This window comes from Plectrocnemia conspersa, unplaced genomic scaffold (assembly GCF_051122295.1).
Source record: "Plectrocnemia conspersa isolate PC_06_02 unplaced genomic scaffold, ASM5112229v1 ptg000002l, whole genome shotgun sequence".
Classification (NCBI taxonomy): Eukaryota; Metazoa; Arthropoda; class Insecta; order Trichoptera; family Polycentropodidae; genus Plectrocnemia; species Plectrocnemia conspersa.
Window position 1 is genome coordinate 13,624,778 of NW_028277166.1, and position 27,186 is coordinate 13,651,963.

The 27,186-nt window shown below is 31.2% G+C and overlaps 5 protein-coding genes across 5 annotated transcripts; 3 read left to right on the plus strand and 2 right to left on the minus strand.

Annotated features, from left to right (window-relative positions):
* The first annotated feature begins 2,135 nt into the window (after window positions 1-2,135).
* LOC148237749 (coiled-coil and C2 domain-containing protein 2A-like) lies at window positions 2,136-5,337 on the plus strand. Its single transcript, XM_088181366.1, has 4 exons — window positions 2,136-2,693; window positions 2,763-4,598; window positions 4,663-4,847; window positions 5,333-5,337. Exons 1-4 carry the CDS (start codon window positions 2,257-2,259, stop codon window positions 5,335-5,337), a joined length of 2,463 nt encoding a protein of 820 aa, XP_088037492.1. The 5' UTR covers window positions 2,136-2,256.
* A 167-nt stretch (window positions 5,338-5,504) lies between these two features.
* LOC148237750 (coiled-coil and C2 domain-containing protein 2A-like) lies at window positions 5,505-7,378 on the plus strand. Its single transcript, XM_088205567.1, has 5 exons — window positions 5,505-6,040; window positions 6,102-6,425; window positions 6,489-6,751; window positions 6,819-6,936; window positions 7,024-7,378. The coding sequence occupies exons 1-5, from the start codon at window positions 5,732-5,734 to the stop codon at window positions 7,207-7,209; spliced, it is 1,200 nt and encodes a 399-aa protein (XP_088061693.1). The 5' UTR covers window positions 5,505-5,731; the 3' UTR covers window positions 7,210-7,378.
* Window positions 7,379-9,332: 1,954 nt separating this feature from the next.
* Window positions 9,333-11,403, minus strand: Aps (diphosphoinositol polyphosphate phosphohydrolase 1 Aps). The gene is made up of 3 exons (XM_088205568.1): window positions 11,071-11,403; window positions 10,840-10,995; window positions 9,333-9,795 (listed from the first exon to the last, which is right to left on the minus strand). Exons 1-3 carry the CDS (start codon window positions 11,167-11,169, stop codon window positions 9,586-9,588), a joined length of 465 nt encoding a protein of 154 aa, XP_088061694.1. The 5' UTR covers window positions 11,170-11,403; the 3' UTR covers window positions 9,333-9,585.
* Window positions 11,404-14,604: 3,201 nt separating this feature from the next.
* On the minus strand, window positions 14,605-17,904 carry LOC148237752 (regulator of telomere elongation helicase 1 homolog). The gene is made up of 2 exons (XM_088181316.1): window positions 17,579-17,904; window positions 14,605-14,716 (listed from the first exon to the last, which is right to left on the minus strand). Exons 1-2 carry the CDS (start codon window positions 17,808-17,810, stop codon window positions 14,697-14,699), a joined length of 252 nt encoding a protein of 83 aa, XP_088037442.1. The 5' UTR covers window positions 17,811-17,904; the 3' UTR covers window positions 14,605-14,696.
* Window positions 17,905-19,622: 1,718 nt separating this feature from the next.
* On the plus strand, window positions 19,623-21,575 carry Pfdn4 (prefoldin subunit 4). Its single transcript, XM_088205410.1, has 3 exons — window positions 19,623-19,754; window positions 19,921-20,148; window positions 21,242-21,575. Exons 1-3 carry the CDS (start codon window positions 19,728-19,730, stop codon window positions 21,392-21,394), a joined length of 408 nt encoding a protein of 135 aa, XP_088061536.1. The 5' UTR covers window positions 19,623-19,727; the 3' UTR covers window positions 21,395-21,575.
* The last annotated feature ends 5,611 nt before the right edge of the window (window positions 21,576-27,186 follow it).

Sequence of the window (27,186 nt, forward strand, 5' to 3'; positions counted from 1 at the left end):
AATGCAAACAATATCGGAAGACATACTAAAACTCAAGTTTTATCTAGAAGCCCTACAAGAAATTAGGTGGAAATGCCAAAACCGATCACCGGTTGTAGTGCCGTGGAAGAAGAAGAAGAATATGTATATATTATAAATTATACATCTTATTATATATAGTTAAATGTAACATCGTATCTTGCTATTAAGTTTTATTATTTATTATTTTTATATATAAAGAAATATGACAACCTTCAACAACAACCAATTGCAAACACCATTGATCAAAAACAAACGGTTTGGTTATTAGGGTTATTTTGTGTACGATATATGTGATTTTGTATGCATCAAAGAAATGTTGTCGATTTGTAAATTTTTATAACAGGATGTAGGTCAGACGAAGAAAAAATGCGTTGCAGATTTATATATTAAAATTGTCTCAGTGTGAGCATGACCCTGCTTGTCGTTCGCTTGTATAGTGCCGCGCGCGTTCATGTGTGTGTAGGTGTGTGTACGCGAGCCAACTCGCGGCCCAACGAATAGATTTAGTTTTGTTCACTCCATATTTCCAACAATACGACTAAAAATATTTGTTTATTGATATAATTAGAATGTTTAAACCATGTTAATCATACATATATAATTTTAAAATAAAAAAATTGAGTATTTTGGCTGTAATGATGTGTTAAACAGAATAAGTAGCCAAAAAATTATATCGCTAAAAACGCATGGCGTACAGCGAGTAATTAACAATTTACCGGTCGGCGGTCTAAGGGTTAAACTTGTTTTTTCCAAATATTGCATTGACTCATTTTTTTTAAATTACAAATACTGTGAGGGCTGATTTATATATGTATAGGTTTGCTTTATTGTCACACACATGTCACACACATTTTGTTGGTGGATTTCGACGGATAGACCACTATGGTGGCGGGTCGTCCACTCGTCCGTTGTTCACTTTCGTATTAATAACATGTAAACAAATTATATTTCAGTAAAATACTACTGCAGCGGCTTCACATTCCGTCTGCCAAAATATATTATTTATAAGTCACGTAGAAAACGCGCGAACAAGCCAACAATTAAATTTTATTACTTTAGTTACTGCTTGTAGAGTAACAAGGACAAATTTATTCCCTTCAGTCACTTTCTGGACATCTAATGGTCTCTCGTGAATCACATTATGATTATCATCGACCCATTTGCAGCTGGGCACCAGTCCACCACACGCTGGAGGCCCGTCAAATCAGTGTGGGAGAGTAATATGAACTCTTTTCGACGAGTAGGGACTCTCGAGAGCGTTCCAGGGTGGTGGATCTATAACGATGATGATAATGCAAGCTAACGAATAAACTCTCGGATATACTAAATACTCTTAAAAATAAATTGTATAAGCTACGGAGGGGGGAGGGTGGACCTCTCTCTGGACGTAAAAAATCCAGTTGTTCATTCGATGGGATGAACTCGTAGGGCTCCAATACTAATGGGCTTGTGTGAGTGTTTTTGCTCGTTCTAGCACTCACATAGTATTGGAACTTAACTTGAAATACCAGTGTTAGTCTGGTACCTGGTTGTTGGTGTTAGGGTTTGCGCGAGCATAGTCAATGTTTTTGAAAAGGATGCAAAGTAGTTTCAGTTCAATATGCGGCAATTTTGTTTATTAACATACCCAGAGGCGGAAATGTGCCACATCAGAGAATAAGACTTTCTTTGAAAAATCAGCACCAACTTCCTGTTGCTCTAACACCCAATCTACATACATTTTTCTTGCAGTCCATGGTCTCTGAGCTTCAGTTCTTGTGTTATCTGAATTTTATATGGGTGTAGGTGCAAGTCCAGATGCAAAATGTGGCAAAGGTACCCATATGAAAAACCTAAAAGCTGCGAACGCCGACGAATCGACAATTCCGGGTTTGCCGTATAGTATAATATGTATAATTATGTTTAATTAAATTATATTCTACATTTAAAATATTTCCTAAAAATTATTTAAATATAATATTAAAATATTAAAAATAAATTATTATGCCAAGTTTAATATCGACTACGTGAAAATATAGTTCCTTAATTATTATTTAATATTAATTTTCACTATCTATTGATACAGTATGGTAAAATATGTTACATAAATCAATGCAAAGGTCTTATTGTTTGTATTCGCAATTATCACCATAGCAACTAAACTGATACACATATCTGTTCAGTTATCAAAACAAGTCATACTATATCATTGTTGTGAATTATTGAACGTTATATTATATTATAAATAATAACAATATGTCAAATCCGTTAAATAAAAAAAAGCGAAATTTAAACTATGAAAACAAATTTTTTCTATCATACTTCAACGATGCGGCGGAGGAGTCAGCTTCGAATAATAACGAAATAATTCTTAAGAATAATGCAGATCAATCAAACATGGATCTTATCGTGGAAGACAAAGAAATCGATTCGCCCGATCACAATTTAAAATCTAGATTGATCGCTTTGAATTATTTTGATGACGACAATATTGATTCAAATATTATAGGAGATTTAACTATCAACAGAACTGACGCTTATTCCAAGAGCGAACATCTATTTTTTAATGAAAAGGACATGAGTAGAGATATACCTAGGAGGTGTTTCAAAGATGAGGGTCACTTTATTGGAACGATATCATCGGACGAACGAGTCGATTTGAAACATTTAAGAGAAGGCGTAGAAAGTATTTGGTGAATATAAATTAATAACATTTATTTAAATCTAGATATAATATAGTAATTATTTTTATTATTTCGTAGGGATTGTTTAAGAGGTGAAGATTTATTATTGAATAATAAGAAAGATGATTTTGATATTATTGAAAGTGAAAAATATGAACAGTCCATAGCGTTGACACAAAATGTACCTCCAGTTATGTTTGATCCTAGTCGATGTAAAAATAAAACCACAGAACAATTTAATATGCGTTCATTAGACGATGTGGAAGTTTTATGTTTTTCGTTTAAATATATTAAATTCAATCATCATCCGTTATTTTCAATTGAACATATTTTGCAAAGAAATATTAGCAAAAATTATCAATTGTATTGCGAACGAATAGAAAAAGAAATACTTGAAAAATTAGAAAATGAACTGGATGTACTGAGAGCTAGAAAAGAGAAAATTAAAGATGAATATAGAGTTACGAATGAAAATAACGATAAAAAAATATTCAATAACGAAGATTTTAAAAAATGTGTTAAAAAAATAAAGAAAAATAGGGAGATGAGAATTAAAGAAGCATCAGAATATAAAAAGCTCGAAAAAGCAATAATCTCCGCTTGGAAAGCGATTAAATCAATTAGGAAAACGAATAATTTTATTAACACGAAAATGGTTGTTGATATAAAAAAGAGTTATGATGCTGAAGATGATGCGGAGATTTTATGGAACAAAAAAATTGATTGTGAATTGCTGGATGTTATAGATGAATTGACATTAGAGTATTATGAAAAGAAAGAAAAATACAATAAGCTAAGAAAATCAGCAGACGGAAACAAAAAGAAATTAACTAAACCGATTTTAGATTACGATGAAGAAGAACTACACGATAAACTGTCGAAAGAGTTTATTAAAGCGTATAAAAAACCGGAAGAGCCAAAGATTGTTTTTAAAGTAACTAATACATCTGACATTGTTACAAAAGACGTTAGCATACCTGAAGAATTAAACAGAAGAAAAGCCATTAATAAAATCAATTTGTACTTTAAAATATTTATAAATAACAAAGAGGTTTGCAAAACTGTTTCAACTTCGATAGGAAATGATTTTGAGATCAATTTAAATGAAGACTTTAAAGTTCACATGAAAGAGAGTGCGTGTATATTGAAAATATCGATATTTGAGAAACACTTTTTGAACAATATTAACTTTTGCGATATAACAATACCGTTACCAAAACCAAACGGCAATCATCCGGTGATCGCTACGAGCGTTTATGATTTTAAAAGTGATAGAAAAGAATATAATTTGAGTCAATTTGGATGTGGAAATGGAATTACTTTCCGTGATCTTGCATCGAAAGCGTATCCAGAAATGCAAATATCAAGTATAACCGATAACAATGTTATTCTAAACTACAGTGGAGAACTTAACGTTAATATCAAATGGGAGATGGATTTATCAGAGAGTGACGCTTTAAAAGCGATAGAAAGGATTGAACGTAAAAATCTTAGTTACGAGATGCTCAAAAAATTATTTGAAACCACTATGGATCCTAACGATCCTCAAAACTCATTGATGTTGAAATATTTTGGAGACATTTCTTTCGATTTTACGAATAGTGAGTTTTATCTAAATTCTGATTTGTATTTAAATTTTGATTCGAGCAAACTGTTGGAATCACAAAAGGGCAATTTTATCAAACTCATGAACGAAAAGTGGAAAAAGAACAGGGATAAAATACGAGGGGCTGAGAATGTGAAAAGATCAGATTTATCAACAAGTGATGCTGTGTCTAATCAAATAGACAAACATAGACAAAACAGTGTGAATTACTTACAATCAATCAATAGTTATTTGGTGAATCACTTTCAAAAAGATAACGAGAAGACTGTCTTTGATATTTTGAAGAACATCACATATCCCAGTTTGAGGTATGATCATATAACTTAAGCTATAATATTGATTATTTCATGCAAATTATAAATCAATTTTTAGGAGTATAACACTTGATATTTTCAATCCGAAGAAATCACTATTCCATCAATCTAAAGAACAAAGTCCGGCGGTTCGAACTGTTCATAGTAAAAAGAAGGATTATGTTTTAAAAATATGCATTTTTAAAGCTTTTCATCTCCCGATTAGACAAAATAATAGTTCTAACGATATTGGTAAAGATGAAGGTAAAAAAAACACAATTTCGAATGTATAAATATTCATTTAAATTCTAATGTATACCATATTCTTAAATAGATCTATTAAAATTGGTGACTTTAAGACCTTTCGTACATATTGATTGCCAGGGGCAATCGATAAGAACAGGTACAGCAATCGGTAACAGTCCAACATGGAACGAACAAATGATTTTTTCAGTTAGGTATGTTTCTGTAACATGTATAATTTAAGTATCAAAAAAATAATTTAAAATAATTTTTCAAGATACAATCCTTCGTCTTCGATAACGTTTCACCTATTTGATGAAATAGTTGAAAATTGGTTAGACGACGACAGATTGGAAGACTCTACAGTTCACTATCATTGTAGTATTCAATGGTTAGCTTCATTGAAGATACCTTTAGCTAATGTTTTCAATCAAAATAAGGCATGTATTTGTATAATTGATAAACCAATTATAAGTAAAATAATTTATAACTTACATTCATTACAGATTGAAGGTACATTCTTAATGTGTTGTCCAACTGATTTGCTCGGATACAAATACAACTATGACGAAAAATATCCAAATTCTAGGATATCGTTTGACAATTTGAAGAGAGACACGATGCTGAAACAAAAAGAAGATGTATACATCAGTATGTATATGGAAGTGTTTCCGAGTTATAGTGATATAATACCGGTTTCGATAGACGAAAGATTGAACTCTAACGAGATTGACGCTACACTGCAACATTTGTTGTGCTTTAGTGAAAATTACAAGAGTCAATTTACAACAAGAAAGTTATTTTTATTGGTGTTGGATTCGAGTGGTAGAAACGCGTGCTTTACGAGATTTTTTCAATCAGTCGCTCTATTCGATATAGGAGATTGTTTTAGAAGAATCTTCCCGATGGAACAAAAAGACAGTAACTCATCGAAGAGCTCGACACCTTTTAGGAAAAAAAGCGTTAAGAGTCAAGATTTAGAAGACAGTCAAACTATACAATCTGTATTATCGATCAATACAGATTTAGATAAAAGACGGCAATCGAGAGCTATCAAGGACACATTTGAAATGAAGAGTATGACTGAAAATACAATCGATAACGACGACATTCCATTAGTAATTAAAATGCAGATTTGCATGAGGTATGTCTCTATGATGCCGACTTATAAAGGATTGCCGATACAGAATCAACTTATAGTTCTATCACCATACGTAAGTCTAATCCTTAAATTAAATATATATGTACACACATTTACTGATAATATTTTTATAGCAAACTTTGAAATTAGCATACGGATCTATGGTTGATCATACAGTATTATTGATGGGATACTTTATATCTCTCGGTATCGAGTGCTGGTGTTTGGCCGGATCCGGATTACCGTATGGATTCTCAACTTATGTTCTTATTAGAGAAGACATTTCTAAGAATGAAATCAGTTTAAAAAATTCAATAAAAGCAGAGCGCAAATCTCTTTTCAACCTTAAAATAAACTGGAGATATTACATCATTGATGCAACAACGGGTGTAAAGTATGATGTGAAGAATCCGTTCTGTCCTCTGCAACGTGTACATTTCATATGCAACGATGAAAATGTACGTATGATAAAAAGTTTAAATACCGAGTTATATAAAAATATAATTTAAATTATCATTCAGATCTGGGCTAACGTTCAAAATGACGATAGATGCGACCTTACAAGTTTCAATCTTTTGAGTACGTCCGATTGGAGACCAGTCTTCCAAAAAGGAAGTTTTATCTCATGTCCTGGTCCTTTATCTGGCGTATTATCTTTGAATGACGAATCTTTTATATATAATCATGATACGGAAAGTGCAAAACAAGTATGTGTCATTTTGGAGGATAGGATTAAGACTAAAGTTCAAAAATGGAGAGGTCATAGGAAAACTGTTTGGAATAGGTAACATTTCCATCTATTATATATCCATATTAATAAAAATATGAACTATGAAACGCACATTTTTTAGGCATTGCAGTAAGATATTACAAGAGTCTCTCATATCGTGGGAAAAGTGGAGTTTGAACGTGTCATTACCGAAACCAAAGTATAACAGTCAGATGCAACAGTTGCTTTTATCGTATCAGGTATTATAATTTGATGCTATTGGGATAGAATGTTATTCAAAGTAAGTAAAAAACAATAAATCAATGCTATAATATATTTTTTTTTAGATTTATGGATTTCCCTTAAATTTATCTTACACTACAATTGGTGACGTTGTGTCAGCAGTCAAAGGAACACAATTACACTTGAACGAGCATTCCAGTGTTGAGTTTGCTCTTGGGGTAGAAGTGTTTTCATACCCCAACCTTGTTTACAGTGTTTGGATATTTTTTACATCCATCATAAAAAAATAAGCGCACCGAGACGAGTTAACAATATTGTTTCACATGTTAATTACATAATAAGATTTTTGCAAACCTGAATGATTATTGTAATTTCTGACGTATAAAAGAGAGACCAAAATAATACAGAGGCATTCCAACTCGAGGAGGCCAGATTAAAAAATATATTATTCATTTATTATACAAATAGGCTTTTAATTGAAGCAAAAATGCTAAACGTGAACATCATCAGATGCAACTAGTCCGTACCCAGCGCGTGCGATACGTTAATGTGTCCATTACAGCATTTTCCCCAATAAAAGCAAACAATACTTTATTATATATGAAGCATAAAAATGAATATTGGTTCAAAAAATAGTTCCCATCACATATTATGTCCTCAGCTTACAGGTAAAATGTAATATCAACACTTAAGCACCTAGATATAGCTGAAAATATAACAAGTCTAAACATATCTGAAAGGCTAGATGTGTGCAAACAAATAAAATTCATTCTTAAACATGTCGAGAATAATTTATTCAAGTAAGGAATCGTATGACATGCCGTATCTTGCTCATAGTTATAAAATAATTACTGCTTACAATAATTCAATAATCTCAAATCTTAAACCAAATCATACAATTACAAATATAAATAAATGTTATAAGGAATAAAATTAGAGCCATTATATTATATTAAATGATGTCATAAATAAGAGCACTTAACAACTCATCCCCCGTTTTATTTATACAATACAAGGGCTGTCAATTTAATATTTTTCATTACTTTATTGTATTATTTATTAGTGTGTTATCGAATAGATGAAATTAATAGCAACGTACGATTGACCGGGTGCTCAAGTGTTTAACAATTAGTGTTGATCGCTTACAATATATGTTATTGTATATAACAATTGTCTAAATACTAAAAAAATAATAATAATTACAAATAATTTCATTAATTTTAGAGATAAGTATAAATTTAAGTTTACAATTGTTAATAATACAAAAGCATTATATTTAATAATATATGTGTATATATAAAGAAACGGTTCCAGCCGTCGATTTCATATTGTTGTGATTAGTAATTCAACTAAACAAAATTAAGAAACTGCTAAAAACACATAATAGTGATATGTTTTGTTGAATCAACGCAATTTATCAAGCAAAATAGAAATGTAAACAACACTACTACAACGTATGTAAGTACTATGTATTTTCTTCTTAACTACTAAGTACTATTTCGTTCAGGCGCACATTTGCATACATATTACTGAGATTCATCTATATAAAAAGTATGGCAGAGTGATGGTTTAATCGATCCCTTAGCACTGAACGAAAAAGAAACTAGGATATCCGAACTGATACAAAACATAACGTTTATAATAAATTGGCAACAAAACGATTAAAGATCATTTTAGAACTGACTTTGGACAATCATTCTTATTTTTGTTAGTCCACTGAATACAATACGATAAAATTAAAGTTACACATCGACCACAGAGGAACGAGAAAGCGAGGACATTCATACAAAAAGGAGATTTAGTATAAATTTGATAGATATTAAATATCTAAGATATATTTAAACAAACTTCACAATATCCTAACATTACCGACATTGATATACAGCACCAATAAGTTAATATTAAGTAATTACACATTTGAAAACTAAGATGTATAAAAAAATATTTCTTTTTTAGATATTGTTTAATTGCATTATTAATCTTATCGAGACTGCTTCAATTTTTACATAAAAAGAAGTGTTTCAATGAAAACAATTTCACCGAAGATGATGCATACATACACTCACTGAGCATTTTTCAAAGGAAGGGCTCACATACTTCCTCGTAATAATGAAATAAAAAAAGTTTACTTTCCATAAATAAATCTACCGATGTTCAAGGTGAATACTTGAAAATAATAAATAAGACAAATCGTTAGAATAAACAATATAAGGAATAATTTAAAACCCCGTTTTTACGTTTTATTAGGGAGATTTTACAAAATTGCAAATTAAGAAAGCACAGAGCCAAGGTTATTCAAGTTGTTATTTAATATTGTATGATATATATACTGTAGGAAAAGGTTATATTGGAATGTACTGAATTGGAATGGGTATTTTTCTTCAGTATAAAAGCGGGAACGTAAAAACAGGGCTTCATTGAAATACAATTTTTAATTTTAAAAAGTGCGTAAGTAATCTAATACATGTACAAATGGTTATTTTTTCCATATCACACCAAAGTATGTTTCACATATAGCGCGCAGTTTTAAAAGCAAAAAATTGTGAAAAGAAATCAAAGTCAAACGTAAACGCTTCAGTTCTTCGAACCCAAAAGAAATGTGACTTTTCGATTTTCTGAATATATATGTTTGTATATGAAATTATTCTTTATGGCTTTAATTAACACTAAGTCAAAGCGGTCGAGCAATCCCGAGAGCGTCTCAGTTGTTGAATATAGTGGCGTTGAATAGGTTTGTGAAGAGCTAGTTGAACCATAGCGTCGTCGATCGAAAACCACTGCCGCTTGCGGCCCATCTGTCTGGAATCTTCCCAATCGTCCAATTCTTGTGTCACCATCATCACGTAGACTTCTGTACGGTGTTTGTGTTCACGGTTCTGTAAAATTAAATTTTCTTTTTACTTCAATCACATAGTTTAAAATATTTTCAAAAAAAATAGCAAATTAGTGTAATTTAAAAATGTAGAAGTTATCTGCAATACGGTCGAGATATATAATCAAAGTCAAACATTTGCTTAAATATGTATTTAAACTAACGTTTGTGTTGGACAAATGGAGATAAAATTACAATTGTACGGATGTAATTTTCTTGTTTTTCAACGTAACAGAACCAACATTAATCTGTGAATTGTGTAAACGCAAAAAATATGCTAGATTATCATAAAGCTAAAAATATGCATTCCTGTTCATTCACCATTCTTGAACTCAATAAAATTGTGAGCACCCACACCATGAATAACTTTCTGCAATGAACCTACTTAAAAATGTCATTTATAACTGTATATAAATAAATAAATGAAACGAATAAGTATTTTTTAGAATAAATTTGTCCACTGATAACAGGAAAGTACCGAATTAATCATAATCCGTTATTTTCCTTTACCATTGCTCTTCCTATGATGTACACAGAGTGTACATGTCATCTTATTAGGTAAATACTTTACGTATTTCTTGATAATACACTTATATAATTATCGAAAGTGATAGAAACCGCGTATTTATTCACTAATCTAATTAGACATGTGAGTTTTGCAAATATTTTTTCGGATTTTTGACATTTACGTTGAGGTTTATAACTTATATTTTTCTTTATTGTTATACATATACATATATAGGGTGTCCCATAATAAAATATAACGGTTTTTGATGAATAATGAAGATTTGATAAAGATAAATAAAGAATATTAGAGATGATGAAAACGGATGTATACAGAATAATAATAGCAATGTCCGTTTAAATTTTGTTTACGTAATAACTGATATGTTTTCACTTTTGACTACTATTATGATGATATATTTTGTAATAATATTTGCGTTATTCCAATTTGTAATCATTTTGCATCATAAGGGGAAGAAAATGGTAAATTTATGTTGACGATGAAATTTATTGTAAAAAAGTATTTATTAATTTAAAAGTTAACCTCAAAAACGCCGAGACAGCGCCCCAGCTCGCCGACGACGCCGGCCTCCTCGAGCACTTCGCGCATAGCCGTGACCGAGGGTTCCTCGTCGGGTTCGACTCCACCGCCGGGCACGATCCAGTTGTCGGGGCGCCGGGAGGAACTCACCAGCAGCACCTGCGACGGAAGAAGAACGGTGTTAACGGAGGGCGTCGGATGCGAAGGTGGAATCGAGAGACGAACGCGGCTCACCTCCGATTCCGACGCCGAGCGCACGCAGATGCAAGCGGCGCGGCGCCGGAAGCCCTCGGCGTCGTACATCCTCGTCGAGTTGGGCTTCTCCTTGACCATGGCGTTCGGCGGGTCAGCAGCCGGCCGGGTCAGCAGGTCGGCCGGGAGCCCCGCGCCCACTTCGGCGTCCTCATGCCGCGACGGCGACCCCCGACCGCGACGCCGCAATCGAAGCGCCGCGTTCGCGAATCCGTTTTATCTGCGGCCTACGGCGATTGGCAGCCCGGTCCCGGCGAATTTCGAGGTCGAAGCGCCTCGTTTAGCGGCCATTGCCCGACAATCTAACTTTTGTGTAAGCTTTATTTTTCCTTATTTGCTTCATTTGCATATTCAATAATTCATTACCCAAATTTCAAGCTAAATTACAACTTATTAAAGTACATCACTAAAAATGTGTTGAGTAAAATGTTCATATTTTAACTAATTATCAGGCATGGCAGTTTCAACAAAATCGAGTACCAATTCACAAACAGTCAAACGTATGTGTTGCACACAATACTTTTAACTTTATTTTTACTATTATTTTGCTAAATACATATTCGATACGTTCAACTTTTGCATTTATACAAAATAATTGCGATGTTCGACGCATTTACTCATTTTTAGCATTTGTGTTACAATAATTGTTACTATTTATTGAGTTATTTCGATGTTTACTATTATTATATAAATCTTTTGTTATATTATTATTGTTTTAATCGCTATTTTATACAAACTTTTACATGTACAATTAGTGTAAATCACCGGAGCAAGCAAATTTGTAATGGAAGGTTGAATACGATTATTTTTAATTGATAAAAATCAAAATTGAAACGCAAAAACAAAAAACACAATGATTTTTTTACCAATCTAATAATAAATAATATTCTATTTTATATGAAAAATCTTAAACCATTACATTTTTATCTGTAAGTATATATAATTATGGTAATAAGAGCGTTCCAAAACTTTCAAAGTTCTTAGAAATTTTTAATATATACTCTGCAGGGCTACATGACATCTGAATACATGACAGTTTAACACAGAGACAATTACACACAGTCAAAAATGAACACATGGCCAGCCCGAGAATGTTCAGCACTCCGGGCTTTAAAATAATAAATGTCATTTGGGACTTTTTCCCCGAGAGAGCTAAAAAAAGTAATAACAGAAATACTTGCTTAAAATCCATTTATTAAATTTTTCTCCGAACAGGTTAACGGAAAACAGTTTGCCGCGAAAGCTAAAAAAATATCCCAGTGAAAATATTTGTTTAAAAACTACCTCGGAGTTTTTATTTGAGGAGAATTAATTTATGTAAGAGCTAAAAAAAGGTCGTTAATAAAATTAGCCATGTTTATTTTAAATAATTGTGAAATTAGCTTACAAATTTAGTAGGATTTTTTAATTTTAAATTAATACGACTTAGTTTTTAAATTTTCTACATTTGGCGCTAAATTTGATATTAAACCAGAATAATATTTTTTCGGGTGACGTGACTTTTCATCCAATGACACGCATAATGAATCTGTCTCAAATGCTAACATCTCGACAAAATATAGGTATCGAATGGGTAACAAATTTCCAAGTGAGTGCTTCGAATTCAGGTAAGAAGCAGATAGCCGAGTGGAGTGATAAAGCCCGAAGCACCGGCTGAGTCGAAGCACTATGCCTTTTCGCGATAAGTCTTTAAATATGTTTGATGGCCAGCAGCTTGGAAGAATCGTTGGCGGTTTTATTTAATTTCCATCTAATTTGGTCAAAAATATCATTTTTGAAGAGAATTTTATAATTTACATTTTACAAAAAAGACGCTCCTCTACTAATGAACTTTCAGAGATACGAACGAAAACAACTGTAAATAAATATTTTGTTCGTTTGGCTCCATTCCTCTGTTCGCAACATCAAATTTTATTCTGGTATTACCTACTTGCGTTGAGAAGAAGAATTTGATGACGTTAACATTGACCCTCCTCCACTGTAACTCTCCATTATCTCCTCCATCCCCTCGAATTTTTTTAAATCAGCATTAAAGCAGGTATTATTATTAGAATTTTATTTTTGAAAATATTTACAATTATGTTGATTAGTGGCTTACGAACATTACACGAATAGAGGAGCGTCTATATTTATTATAATCAGTACTTTAAATCGCACCTAATTGGTATTATTACGCGAAAAAATTTTGCACACATAGCAATAAATAGAAATAGATTTACTAGTTTCTGAAAAATTAACTACTAGCAAAAAAAATTTAAAACAATAAAAAAATATATATTGAAATATTTCTAAAGTACGTCTTATTTCTGTCTTTATATTTTACTTTCAGTGACGTTATATCTCTAATATTGCACGGTATATTAACTTACAAATAATCATTTTATCAAATACAACCTCTGGCCATAAAACGATATCTTGAAAAAAGATTCAGTCCTATTTCATTGCTATTGCCTATTTTCTCCTCTATTTGTTACTTTTAAATTTCTTCTATTTGTTCGCATTCTGCCGGTTGTTCTTCAATATCTTCCCTTTCTCTTACAAACATTTATTTTCTACACGTTTATCGATATTTATTTAAGAAAAATACGTATGTATAGATTTTTGATTAATATTTAAATTTACATAAATATTATTTTAGTGTCCACCCTCCAGGGGGGACGACACGCTATGGTAGTAGAAAGCAGGAATACTTGAAGCGGATTCTACAGCAATATAATACGCAGTGTATCGTTGTGACGACTGGTTAATGACCTTTATTTATTTTAATTGCTCCATATTTATACTAAATAATTAATACGATACGTGTTTTGATGAGAAACACGCGAAAATAATTAATTACAAAAAATTTAATCAATTTGTAACAACTGTCTAAAAATTTATTCGTTGTTGCTATGTGAATTAATTTTTAGTAGTCAACTTGTTGGTTTCAACAATTATTATAATAGAAAATAAACAACTTTGAAAAAATTTCCACTAACTCTAGCAACGAATGTCTGATTTAAATCAACGATTTTCAACCGTCGTTTTGCGAACTAAAAATATTTCGTCACCGAATGAAGCAGAAACCAGTGCTTTCTTAGAAATACGTATGTATAGTCCGTCCAAGATATGAACGTTCATTGTCATAGTATTGGTGAGAGAATATAATAGGGTGATCATGTGAAATTATAAGTGCAATTAATTTTTACTTTTTTAATTTAATTTGTTGAGGAAAGTGTAAAATATCACTTTCTTACTTTTTTTGTTTATTTATATACATATTTAACTCAAAAACATGAGAGCAGTTTTGGTATCACTCTCCAGGTTGAATATCTGTTCAATATAATATTTTTTTAAATACCAATAGTTTGTTTTATTGATTACAAAATACCACAATATGACAATAATTTATAATAAAAATATAACACATTATAATTTTTAATTCAATTTTCAACGTATGGTCACCCTACCCTTAAAACAGCCCTGATTTAGTATTTGTATAGTTCTCCTATCGGTGTATACAAATTCGCGGAAAACTATGTATGCATGCATACATGCACCCTTATTTACAACACAACGATGATGAGCGCTAACATCTTGGATGGGCTATACGTGCGCGTGTGACCGCCTTATTGACTTCTATTGTTGTCTGTAATAGGAAACAATAAATCAAACCAAGCTCAAGGCTACATATAAGTACGAATATTGAGCTTCTCGGAAATGTGATGCATTTAGAGCTACACATTGATGAGAGTAAAGATACTAAAAAACAATAAAGCCAGAATAAAACGACATTAGTCATGCAAATAATTTATTTAATAAAATTCAATAAAATAATAAGGAAGTTATCACAAATTTAGCTTTTCACAATATTTTCTAAAAGCATTTTTATCAGTATCTTTGAAAAATCTTTCCATACCTTTAATTAGATAATGTAATTTTTTATCAGGAAAGAATATTTTGTCTAAGGTAGAAATTAATTCCATATATTCATTTTTATTTTTGTAAGATGATATAGCTAATTGAAATGTTTTGTATGCATCTTTTTCTAAAGACGATTTAACACATTTCACGAAGTCGGCCAAGTTTTCTGGTGCTTGTTTTGTTATGTTTACTTGTTCTTCTTCGGTTAATTTGAAATTATGGGATACAATTTTATATTTTTTCTTTCTAGATTTCAATTCCACGACATTTTCAGATCTATCCCTTTTAGTGTTATTCAATGGTTTTATATCAGCATTAGTTGCAATGTTCATATCTAGAATGCTAAATAAATCTGAGGCTTTATTCGGCATAGCAGATCCTGCTGCATATTCGGAACTATTTTTGTAATAGTACATTTCACTTAATATTTCATTTGATTTTGGAACATTTTTTGCAATGGTTAACGGTGCTTTTTTAGGTATCGAGCGTGTAGTTGTTGTCGGTTTTGTGACATCCATATTTTGATAATCGTTACTGACATAATTATATTCTTTATGCGATTTTAGTTTCGGTGATGGTAAATGCTTTTCAGCGTTCTTGAAAAATTTACATAGATCGCTCACGGTCTCGCCGAATTTAACACTCGTCGTGCAGTAAGATTTTAGCCAGGTAGATAGTTGGCCTTTCAAACGAGGATTATTAAATCTAGTATCGCAAAGAAGAATAGCTCCGTAGTCGTTTTTGTGTCGAATAACTCTACCAATTGCTTGATTTACTGCTCTAGATGCCTCCAAAGAATACCATTCATCTCCGGACAGATAGTCTTTATCTTTCTTCTTCAGCTCATCTAAATATTTCTTTTTCAATACAATTCTAGGGTCTTTAAACGGCGGAAAAGGTAGCCCCGTGATGATTACGGCTCGGCCGTTCATATCGGCGAAATCTAATCCTTCGGATACTTTTCCTCTGCACACTGCCATAAAACAAGCTCCACGCGTTGTAACATCGTTGATTTTACTATAGAAGTCTGACATAGTAGCGTTGAATGTATCTTTGCGTTGGGGCTCAACGAAAATTGGTTTTATATCACAAATGTTAGACCATATGCCGCTTACTTGCCAAACTTGTTGACATTTAGATAATATCGGATACGATGGAAAGAATACGAGTAAACCATCAGGAACGACTCTCGAAAAGCTTAATATCGTTCTACCGAGTGATGCTATATACTTTGGATTTTCTCGGTTTTCATAATTTGAATTTAGAATTTGTCCATCCGGACCTTGTCCAATAATTTTTACACATATTTGATCACTTTTCACTATGTGAGGATTTTCAAGCGTGACTTGAATACTGATGCCCAGTTCGGATATTAACGGTTTGAGAGGCGCTAAAGTACCGCTAGTGAGAATAACGCATCTTACTTGCTGATCTAATAATTGTCTCATACCAAACCCAGGACTGAAACACCAATAACTGATAACTTTTTCTGATGACTTTCCTGAAGGTCCTTTAATGACGGACCAAGAATCGCTCTTCTTGTTTTTCTTATCTTCAATATGCACATGAACTTTGTAGCATTCGGCAATTCTTCTTTTAAGCAGCTGATGACTCGTGTTAAATATTATATTGAGTAGATCGGCAAATTTTTGAAGACCCGCGCCTTTTCGTTGAAATGGAGAAGCGCTATTTAGTGATAAATATTGAACGAGATTCTCTACTAGCGTCAATACGACAGTAGAATTATTATCAGATATTTCAGCTTTTGATAGAAGGCTAAATATATAGCTTCCATCAAATGTTACGCCGTCTCCGGGAGTTACGTTTATTTCATCGATAGCCTTTTCTAAAGCTAATAGAATAGTTTTTAAAACGCAAAGATCGTCCGGTGTAAAATCTTTAGGCTGAGAGTCAGAATTGATTCCAAAATCTGTTCCTTCTTCGCTATTTTCCGATACACTTTTCATAACATGAGTGACTTCGTCGATACATAATGCGATATCTGTCGATTTAATTTGTAAAGAAGCTGATTCCTCGCACATTCGTTCTATATTATGAGCCTCATCCAATATAACAACATTATTGGCTAATTCAACTCCGTTAGCTTTACGGGCTTTATGATCTAATAAATAATTGTATGGCATGAAAATTATATCAGCCGTTTGCTTGAGTTCCTTAGCTAAATAATACGGGCAACACGATATCTTCTTCCCTACTTTCACCAAATCTTCAATGTCCATTATAGTATTGTCTCGTATGCTAACGTCTTCTTTTTTAGAGTCAATGTTGTTGTGAAAATAGCATGTTCTCGTTTTAACTTTTGCTTGACACATATGAATCTTGTTGGCATTGTTAGTTTCCTTTGAGACTTCGGGATGTATACACATTTGATCGCGAGAACCCAACACGGCCGCTTTCACGTGTCTATAGCTAGTTGTTTTTAATTCTTGCATAGCTTGAGACAACTGAGAATGCGTTCTAGAGGCGTAGATTATTTTCGGTAGGCCCCATGCGGCTTGCGCTTCAGCTTTGGAGTTTTTACCAGCAGCACTTTTCAAAGAATTTTCAAGAAAGTTAGCATAATTACCGGATATGCCGGCGGTTTGTATTCCAGCTTGAATCTGCGCTTTCTTCACCAGCAACCATCCTAGCGACGAGCAAAGCAAACTTAAAGTTTTACCGGTTCCCGTTGGAGATTCTAGCACTCCGTTGTGTCCATTTTTGAGGCACTCAATAACTTTTTCCATATAAGCACGTTGAACTTCGTACGGTTCGAACGGAAATGATATAGGAATTCCGCTTATTGAAATATCAGCCATTTTGAAGATCGCAGCGTAGTTAATTTGGATTAAATTTTAATATTACTTAATTTTCTTTACTATGACGGATGACAGATCGAAAGACCGCCAAATGTCAAAGATACTTTTTATCAGTTAGTAACCATAAGTGTCAATTTTTTGACCATTGATTAATAATTTACACAAAAATAAATTATGTTTTAAGAATTGTATAAGCTTAAAACTAAAAAATATATACAGAAAAAAAATAAGAATACATACACATATCGCAATAATATTAAATTCATAAAAATACAATAAATTAAAAATCGATGACCGGTGGGAATGCTCGAATTTAAAATTATATTTTCACAAAACTGGAGTTATTGATTGATGACAAAACTAGAGTTTAGCCAGTTAAACGCCGCACATTTTATAGACATTCTTCGACACGCCGCGTATTTTCAATTTAAAAATAAGTATAATTACTAATAATTAAATTATTTTATTATTTTTTACTTACATATTGGTGAAGCACAATCGAATAAACCGTAATTTTTACGAAAAAAAAAACCACTTTACTTTCACCAGGGTTGCCACACAATAGATCTGTTTTATTTTCTAAGAATTTTATTTTCGACGAGAGGGAGGGGGGAGCCAGCCAGATGTAAATAACTGGAGCCTAGATTATTTTTTATAAAATGAAAAAAATACGAAAATTTCATTCGAAATTTGGGCGATCTAACGATATGTTTTTAATTTTTATATAAATAGAATAAATAAGTCTGAGTATTCCAGTACCAGATAACCGTTCTTTTATCTATTAGTTTATGAATTTTTATAATTCTCAATGGGTCATAGTGAAAAAATATAAATCGGGCTTCATTTATATTTTTTGATTTTTATTTTTCCTTTATACAAGAAAACACAAAATTGTACAAACTGTAAGTCCTTAAATATTATATTTGAGATGTAACTTAAATGTTTCGGGGGACCCGTAACAACAATAAGCCCCGGGGCTCGATTTTTCTCTTGGCGGCCATGCTAACACATATGTGTGTGTTTCCTTCTATATAAGTGGCAAATCTGATGGTCCATGAGAATCTGAATCAGGTGATATTTACTTTGTTTTCGAAAGATAAGAAACTAGGCAAAACTACTTACAGTTTCAGGCTATTTATTTTTTTATAATTATTTATAAATAAATAAATTTATGATTATTTTCAAATAAATTTGATATTTTGACTATTTTTGACGAGTGCTAATCCAGATGTCATCTTTCAAGTTCATTCAAAATTATCGAGAAATGTTGACATCTTTAGTTGAAAAAATATCCAAAGATGTCACTGTATGGAAACCGAAATTACTTTTGTTTTATTTAGACCGTAGAAACTAAAAGCTCACGGGCGAAGGCATGGCGATAAACAGGTTAAAAAGTGTAGACGAAAAATGCGCGATTCCACTCAGTACCACGTAAAAAAGTTAAACTAGTAATATTTAATTGTTCCTAAAGTAAAGATAAGAAAATTGCAATTTTCTTAAAAATAAAAATATACTTAGTATCGATAGCTAAGTATACAATTCGAAAAATAACTATATTATTGATGCCTCGCATTTAACATCACAAACCAAAACATATTTTTTGTTTTATTAGAATTGTTGACCACGTGCAAGTTGAATTTATTATATTTATATAGATATTTAAATTATTTAAAGCAATGTGTACTAGTTACACATCACAGGGAAGGAAAGGTTAAACTAACGTAACATTTATAAATAATTTTAGAAATATTACAAGATCACTTTATTCATTAATAAAAATGTATTCAATAGTAATTAAATATTTATCCATTTACAGATTTTGCCTCAAATATTATGTCTTATGGCCAATTTAGCCTCGTTATAACCTAAAGCTTTGCCCATCCTTATTCTTCGAGTTGCCGAAAGTAAATAGCAAAGATGTCAAGTGGAAAAGATATAATTAAGGTTTTTAGTGAATATTGGCACATTTTGTAACAATTGTATATTGTCTGGGTTATCTAAAATTAGCTATATTATCGGTTTTTGACGTTTCGTGTTTAAAAGTCTATGATGTATTAAAAGTATTTTTTAAACAAATAATTAATAAAAATTGTTACTTAACGTGTTTTAGGGTGGTGACGATGTAGCCATTACATTCGAGGATCAGAAAAATATAAACAAATTTGCTAACCTCAATGCGAAGCTGGAGGATATTAAAGATGAATTAAAAGTAAAACAAAACGAAATGAAAAGCTTGGAGGAAGCTTGTGACGAATTAAGCTTAATGGATGACGATGATGGCAAGATACCGTACCTTATTGGCGATTTATTCATCGACCAATCGGTTACCGAAACAATGGTACGTATTTGCAATGTATAATAGTAGTTTGGAAAACCTTTTTATGCCAACCTTTCCTTTTTCCCCAAAAAATTACAGGCATCCGTACGCACAGATATGCTTTCCGGTCATCTTATTCTAAAAATCCGATCTCTTTCGCTCTGCTGCACTGCCACAATACTCACTCTCAGTAAACTGCATGCCGGTTCACTATATTAGAGAATCCATAATGAAATTCTGCATATGGTCAAGGATTTGTAAAGTTCTTGTTGATTTGGCTTCGGTCAGGGTAGCATATAGCCTCACAACTGCGAGAGCAGCACTTTAGTAACTTGTGGCATCTGCTATTATAAGGACATTCTCTTTCTATTGCAATGTACTTTTTTGCCAGCGTTTTTTTCGCCATAACATTTAATATTGAACAACTTCTGTTATCCAGGCGCTTGCCCACCATGAACGAAGTTGATCAGCATTAATTATTATTGCAAAAAATCGTTAGCCATCGAATACGGCGCTACATTAAAAGATGGGTCCTGCAACACACTTGCAAAAAGTTACTTAAATGCTGTTCTCACAGGTGAGCTGAAATTCTACTTTGAACATAACCAGATCTACAAGAACCCAACGAATCGCGAACCGCCGATGAGCATTTCACCAGAGGAGAGTATTGTGGTAGTGCAGCAAAGTAAAAAGAATCGATTCTAGCATCACTGCGAGTGCAAATATCGGCATGTTGAATAGCGACCGCTGTTATTGTTACGTAGCGTCCTACGTAAGCGAACGCAAAGCGAAAATAACAATGTGTCGCTGCTGCTTGAAGTGTCCTACGTGACTAACGTAGGACACTTCAAGCTGCAGTGACTGTTTGTTATTTTCGCATCGCGCCGCTTCGCTTCGCATTCGCTTACTTAGACGCTGCCTAATTGTTTGCAGTGAGTCACATTTTTATTTAGAGAGAGATATTAATCCAAAAATGTTACACAAATACTTTAATATAACGTTGTTAATCTTTACAATTTTATTGTAGAATATAATATGTTTATTTTATTACTAGTAATTAAGTTTGACTGTTTTTTTATGAATACACATGAAATAATATTAATATATGTTGCAGAAACGCTTAGAAGATGCTAAAATGCAAAAGACAGATGAAATAAAAGTTTTAGAAAGTCAATCCGATTCTATCAAACTGCAAATGTCTGTTCTCAAAACTTATCTGTATGGAAAATTCGCCAATAAAATAAATTTAGAAAGCGAAGATGATTAAATGCTTAATGGATGATTACATTTTCTATGAAATATCCTGATTAATATTTTATTTATTACTAATAATGCTAATAATTTTAAAACGCTAATTAAGAATCACTATCCATTATTTGACTAAATTTTCTAATAGTCACAAAGCCTTTTCAGCGGGATTAACATTTTTTTACATATGTATTGGAAAATTTATAAATAAATAATATTTATATAAAAACACATGTTTTATTCTTATTAATATAATTAATATGATTCTTCATCAATGACGAATACTCAAGTAGTGATTTTTTACCTCTTAAATTATACAAATTATACATTAGAAGAGCTAAAATATAAATTCGCACAATTGGCAATAAATTTGTGTAGCAAAAAAATAATATGGAGATTTTTGAGGTCTTTTGCAAGCTTTTTTTTATCAAAAAAATTAAAATATAAGGCTATAAATTTGTGAAAATAGAAAAATTGGAGAATTCTGAGGTCTTTACAAGTTTTCTGTGCTTAAAAACTTCATTTAGGTTATACGTTATATAAACGTTTCAAGTGGAAAGTATAGAATAGTATTGTCAGGTTAGGAAGCAAACTTTAGTGGGTTAATTTTTATTATATAAAAATATTAACAACTAATTTTTTTGTACAATTTAACTCTTTATATATAATTTGTTATATAATAACGTTTTTATTATAACACTGCATTAACCAAAATTTTCACTCTGTTCTAGAGATTTTAACTGCAAAATCAAATAAAGAAGTTAAAAATTTGTTGATATTTTCTTTTTTTTTGTATTCTTCTAAACAGGTTCTGTAATGGCGAATATGTATAATTACTGTAGAGTATATATTAAATATTTTTTAATCATTAATTATTTTAGAAAAAGTATATTAGGAAAAAGTGGGCCGTATTCTAACGCCTTGCGGGGCCGCCTTCTGACACCACTGCTCTAAAGTGTACATCAAACATTAATGAAAAACAGGGTGAAATAATGCATTTAGAACTAGTTTTAAATTATCATGTTCATCCATTCTAACTAAAAAAAATTTAAAAATAAATGTTTCATTCAAATTATTACTATTGATATTAATCTCATGATTGCATTAGAAGCATATGTAGAAACATGTATGTACGTTTCAGCAAATGTTGAAGTAATAGAGATAACGTTGAAGTAAAATATCAGAAAAGATAAATTTTTATTTATTATTTTATTAATTTATTTAGCATAATAGTTAATCTTTACATCAAACAAATTTTAACTAAACATATATAAATAATATATAACATAAACAGAAAAAAAGACTTAATATTGTAATTTATTTCTTAATGTACGAAGGTGTTTTTTTATTTCATCTAGGAAACCCGTTATAGTTTTGTTTTTGCGGATTGTCCTTGTATAGGAAAATCTAGGAAAATATATTCTGTGGTGATCGATCGGAAATATAATTATATTATAATCAATAATATCGAAACTAAGATCAAAATGTCAAAAGAGTAAATACCAAAAAAGTACTTTTAACTGATTTATTGAATTTTAACAGTAAAGTCCATAACGAATTCTTACCACCATGTTGTACAGTCAATACATTCGTCGTTTACACAAGACAATCCGAAGAAAACGAGTAGACAACTATTGGATTTTGAACCACGATACGTACCGGTTCACACTTTTTCATCAAAAACGACACAGTCCTGATGTCGTAGTCACAGTATTTATCAGATATAGCCCCCATGCAACTTTTGATTGCTCTTGCAGATAAAGAGGACGTTGAAAGGATAATGTTTTGCGACCATAGAGAAGATAAGGCATAATCGCTTAGTGATTTATATTTATACATATATCAAATAGTGCATTCTACAAATGCTTTACGAATTGAAAGAATGTGTTTCTTATCTAACTGGGATTACTATAAAGGGGATAATATCAATATTGAAGAATACATGAATACATTTTGATAAAAATGAATGTGTCTTTATTTTTATCACATCTCATATCCTATCCCCTTAAAATATGTTGTATCAGCTGTATGTTAATTTTAAATAGTGACAAATATTTAGCATCAAGTCTGTAATGCGCCACTGACGATACTTTTTATCGTTGACAATACATTTCTAGTTAAACTGATGGAAAGTGTTGTAGACACTGAGAAGAGTGAAAGTCAGTCGGATTAGATATGCACTGGCGTCTGATGAGATCCATTGTTTCCATTTTAGTCACCAGCGGCTATAGTCTGGTCATGGCGAAGTGCAAGTTTGATTTCGTCCCGAACCGATGCAGATGCCACTCTTCAACCTGGTGACCTTTGTCGAGTAGAAAGTCGGAGCCGTGAACGCCGAATTACCCACGCTCGACGACGGATGCCACGAACGCTTCTTTACAATAATGCGTTTCGATCAAACTTTCAAAGAGACGCGCCGAATATACTTCTGAGAAAAAATATATTTATTAAATTTTGCTATGTCATGTGCAAAAAAGATTGTACAATAAAATATGCAAAATCTAAAAAAATATATGAAACTATGCAAGTCAGATAAAATATACAATAGGTTCTCATGAGATTTTCCACAGCGAAGAAGAATCGGTAAATGTATATTTAATAACGTTTGTCAAGGCTATTTATTTATTTTATTGTTATGCAAGTTTTTGCGCATTTGTAGCAATGTAATATAAAGATTAAATTAAATTTTCATGGAATTTAATATATTCTTATTCTTATAATTATGTTACCTGTCACCAGATATAGTAGGCAATTTAGGTTGAAATAGCTACATAATAAGCTTACTGGGGGAATCATAACCAGCACGATAGACTAGGTATAGTCGATGATTAATCCCATATAGTAATAATATATATTAATAACTAATCCCTACTGGGAGATCGCAATTAGTTATTAATATAAAATTATAATTCCAATCGATCATCACAGATTAGTTTTCTTAGATTTTTATAATCTCACGGATAATAATCGTGATGAATAATTTAAATAAAATCGAGCTAGGTCATGCATGATCACATTTATTGATTATAAGCTGTAATACTAGCTTAAATTAATAAAAATATGTCACTAATTTACAGATTGATTTTAGTCTGGTGTCTCGCTACTTGTAGATGTTAATGGTGTTTACTCCGTTTTAACAAATTAGGATAACGTCTGTCATATTATAGCAGAAAATTTACAATAGATAAAAAATCTTGAGCAATAATATTGCTGGATTTTTGTAATTAAATTATTGTTTCAATCCTTATTAAATATAAATCAACGGAGAGTACATAAACGTATTATAGCTGTACATATTTGGAAAGTTTTATATATTTATTACCCATGGAAAATATAATATATTCATAATACATATTTTAATTAAAAATAAAACAAAATACCTATATGTATTAATCCAATCCTAAATACGTATTCATTAAAGAAAAAACATATGTATCTTGTTTAAAATGCGCCCAATTAATGACGCGTAAATATATAATTATCTGAAATAAGAAAGGTACATATGTATGTTCATCGTAAATAAAGAGCATCGTACCCATTAAAAATAATTTAATAAGTACATTTATTAACACTTTCATAATAAATTTGACTGTAAAATATGAAATAGACAAACGTAATATTTGATGCGTTATAAAAAAAGCATTAAAAGTAGATAAAATCATGTGATATTTCGCAAAAAAATAATTGACATAATATATATTTCGTTGCATTTTACGAAGCGATTATATGGCTTTGGGAATTGGTTAATCGTAATAAAAATATTTTTATATACAGTGGGCATTTAAAAAATATATTTGCCGCGTTATTAGTCAATTTCGACTAACTTGTGGGCACTGAAGAGTAAAATCAAATATGAAAAAAAAACAAGAAAAAAATATATGGGTAATTTACAAAATGTCTATTAACTCAAATTTACAAAATTACTGCGATTTCGTACATTTTGCTAAAGTAAACGAAGCTTGACAATTGTTTCCACATGTTCTCGAGGCAAATATGACGATTATAAAAGTTTTATTTTGTTCTCTAATCATTTTTGAGAAATATTTTGAAATGTACAAAAAACATTTTCAGTATAGATTAAGGTTTCGATAATAAAACGAACTGGTTTTAGAATCAGATATGTCCATTATTTATGTTTATTTTATTATCAATGCACAAATGTATAACAATCGAGGAGCAATAAAATTAGTTTTTTGCACCGAAAAACATCATCTTAACTTATGTTTTAATATATTTACAAAATATTACTTATATAAATTAAAGTAAAAAAATAACCTTTCCATTTTTATTTGTATAATAGTTAGTCCGTTTGATAATGTGGGACTTAATCTAGAATTCCCTGTGAATCTGTAATCTCACGTTTACTCCGAAAGATTCATGACATATGAGCCCAAATATATCAGTTGTATCCGCCATATAGTTTGGTAATATAAATTACAATTAATTATATTTTAGGAAATAAGAAGGGACCGAAGTTAAATAGTTTTTGTGAGCTAATGAGGAACATTACATAAGAGAATTAAAAAAATGTATCAAGCGACCAATTGAAATATCATAAATAACTATTTAACCTCCTCATGAGTCAAAAGTTAAATTATTGATTGTAATCGTGCTACTATGAACTCTTATCTGATATTTAAGAAAAAAATCTTATAGTCATGCATTGTATCTTCAGGAAAATAACGATCAAGCAAATTGGTTCATATTATACAATGTTATTATTTAGATTTAATAGGATGTAGTTCTCTATTCATTTATATAACAGACACTCAGATTACTATTTGAGATGAAAGGCTCATTAAATTAATTTATTTTTTACTCAAAAGGAAGTGATCAAACCACATCTAATGAAATATATATGCGGATATAGATTTGCATATTTCTAGATACATAGTATTAAACCGCAGCATCGAAAGTTTTATCATTATCATTATGCTGCCTTTTTGGATAGTGGTTTAATGCACAAGTGTTAATATTATTCTTGCCGTTATTATTATAAAATATGAACGTTATAATTATGTACATAATACTTTAAAAAAACATAATATTTTTGGTGAGTTGTTTTCTAACGAATTAGTGTGCCGTTAACTTGTGTCCACGTCCAAAATGGCCGATTTATTCATATACATATTTCCACGCTTATATTTTACTCGTTTCAGTCGTTTCGCATTTATATTTTCGCGTTTCATTACGCAATTGCAGCATTAATAAATTTCAATGAGTCTTTGTTCTACGTGCAGCATCTTTTGAATAATACATACTTTGGTTTTAAGGTGAAAGTTATTGTTATTAGTGTAATGTCTAAAGCAAAAAGTTTGCCTACGCAAGATTACTTACCGGTTGTACGGTTTAAGAAAATTAGAGAAAATATATGGATTTCATTGGCGGTGTATTGTAATTACGACTTTCAGTAGTATTTTCCATTCGAACCTATAACCATGACAGCCAGTAATAAAAATATTATTTATCAGTAGATTGATTGTTGGAAAATCTAAAGAGATATTGTTAATACATCCATCATAAGACACGAACAATAGTATTTAGAAACTTTTATATTAGAGTTTAATTATGAAGTCATATAATTTACAACACAAATTCAGACTGTTTTATTAGCAAGAAAGCGCAATAAAGATGAACTTTGTATAGTGTACATGTTTATGAATTCACATAAAAACGTTATTTGCTAGTTAAAAATATATACATTTATTTATGATAAGAAACTATTTACAAAAATAATAAAACGACTGTAATATTTATCTGCAGTACAGATTAATTGAACTACAATTGATTTGTTTTAGACGGAATTTATAA

Excerpts from the sequence above, each read along its gene's own strand:
- LOC148237749 (XM_088181366.1), top strand. The coding sequence starts at position 2,257 with ATGTCAAATCCGTTAAATAAAAAAAAGCGAAATTTAAACTATGAAAAC. Across the intron at positions 2,694-2,762 it reads GAAGGCGTAGAAAGTATTTG|GGATTGTTTAAGAGGTGAAG; the intron begins GTGAATATAAAT and ends ATTATTTCGTAG. Across the intron at positions 4,599-4,662 it reads ATCACATATCCCAGTTTGAG|GAGTATAACACTTGATATTT; the intron begins GTATGATCATAT and ends ATCAATTTTTAG.
- LOC148237750 (XM_088205567.1), top strand. The coding sequence starts at position 5,732 with ATGGAACAAAAAGACAGTAACTCATCGAAGAGCTCGACACCTTTTAGG. Across the intron at positions 6,041-6,101 it reads TTATAGTTCTATCACCATAC|CAAACTTTGAAATTAGCATA; the intron begins GTAAGTCTAATC and ends ATATTTTTATAG. Across the intron at positions 6,426-6,488 it reads TCATATGCAACGATGAAAAT|ATCTGGGCTAACGTTCAAAA; the intron begins GTACGTATGATA and ends ATTATCATTCAG.
- Aps (XM_088205568.1), bottom strand. The coding sequence starts at position 11,169 with ATGGTCAAGGAGAAGCCCAACTCGACGAGGATGTACGACGCCGAGGGC. Across the intron at positions 10,996-11,070 it reads GCTCGGCGTCGGAATCGGAG|GTGCTGCTGGTGAGTTCCTC; the intron begins GTGAGCCGCGTT and ends CTTCCGTCGCAG. Across the intron at positions 9,796-10,839 it reads GCTGTCTCGGCGTTTTTGAG|AACCGTGAACACAAACACCG; the intron begins GTTAACTTTTAA and ends TTAATTTTACAG.
- LOC148237752 (XM_088181316.1), bottom strand. The coding sequence starts at position 17,810 with ATGGCTGATATTTCAATAAGCGGAATTCCTATATCATTTCCGTTCGAA. Across the intron at positions 14,717-17,578 it reads ACAAACCGCCGGCATATCCG|ACAACAATAGAAGTCAATAA; the intron begins GTAATTATGCTA and ends TTCCTATTACAG.
- Pfdn4 (XM_088205410.1), top strand. The coding sequence starts at position 19,728 with ATGTCAAGTGGAAAAGATATAATTAAG. Across the intron at positions 19,755-19,920 it reads GTGGAAAAGATATAATTAAG|GGTGGTGACGATGTAGCCAT; the intron begins GTTTTTAGTGAA and ends AACGTGTTTTAG. Across the intron at positions 20,149-21,241 it reads AATCGGTTACCGAAACAATG|AAACGCTTAGAAGATGCTAA; the intron begins GTACGTATTTGC and ends TATATGTTGCAG.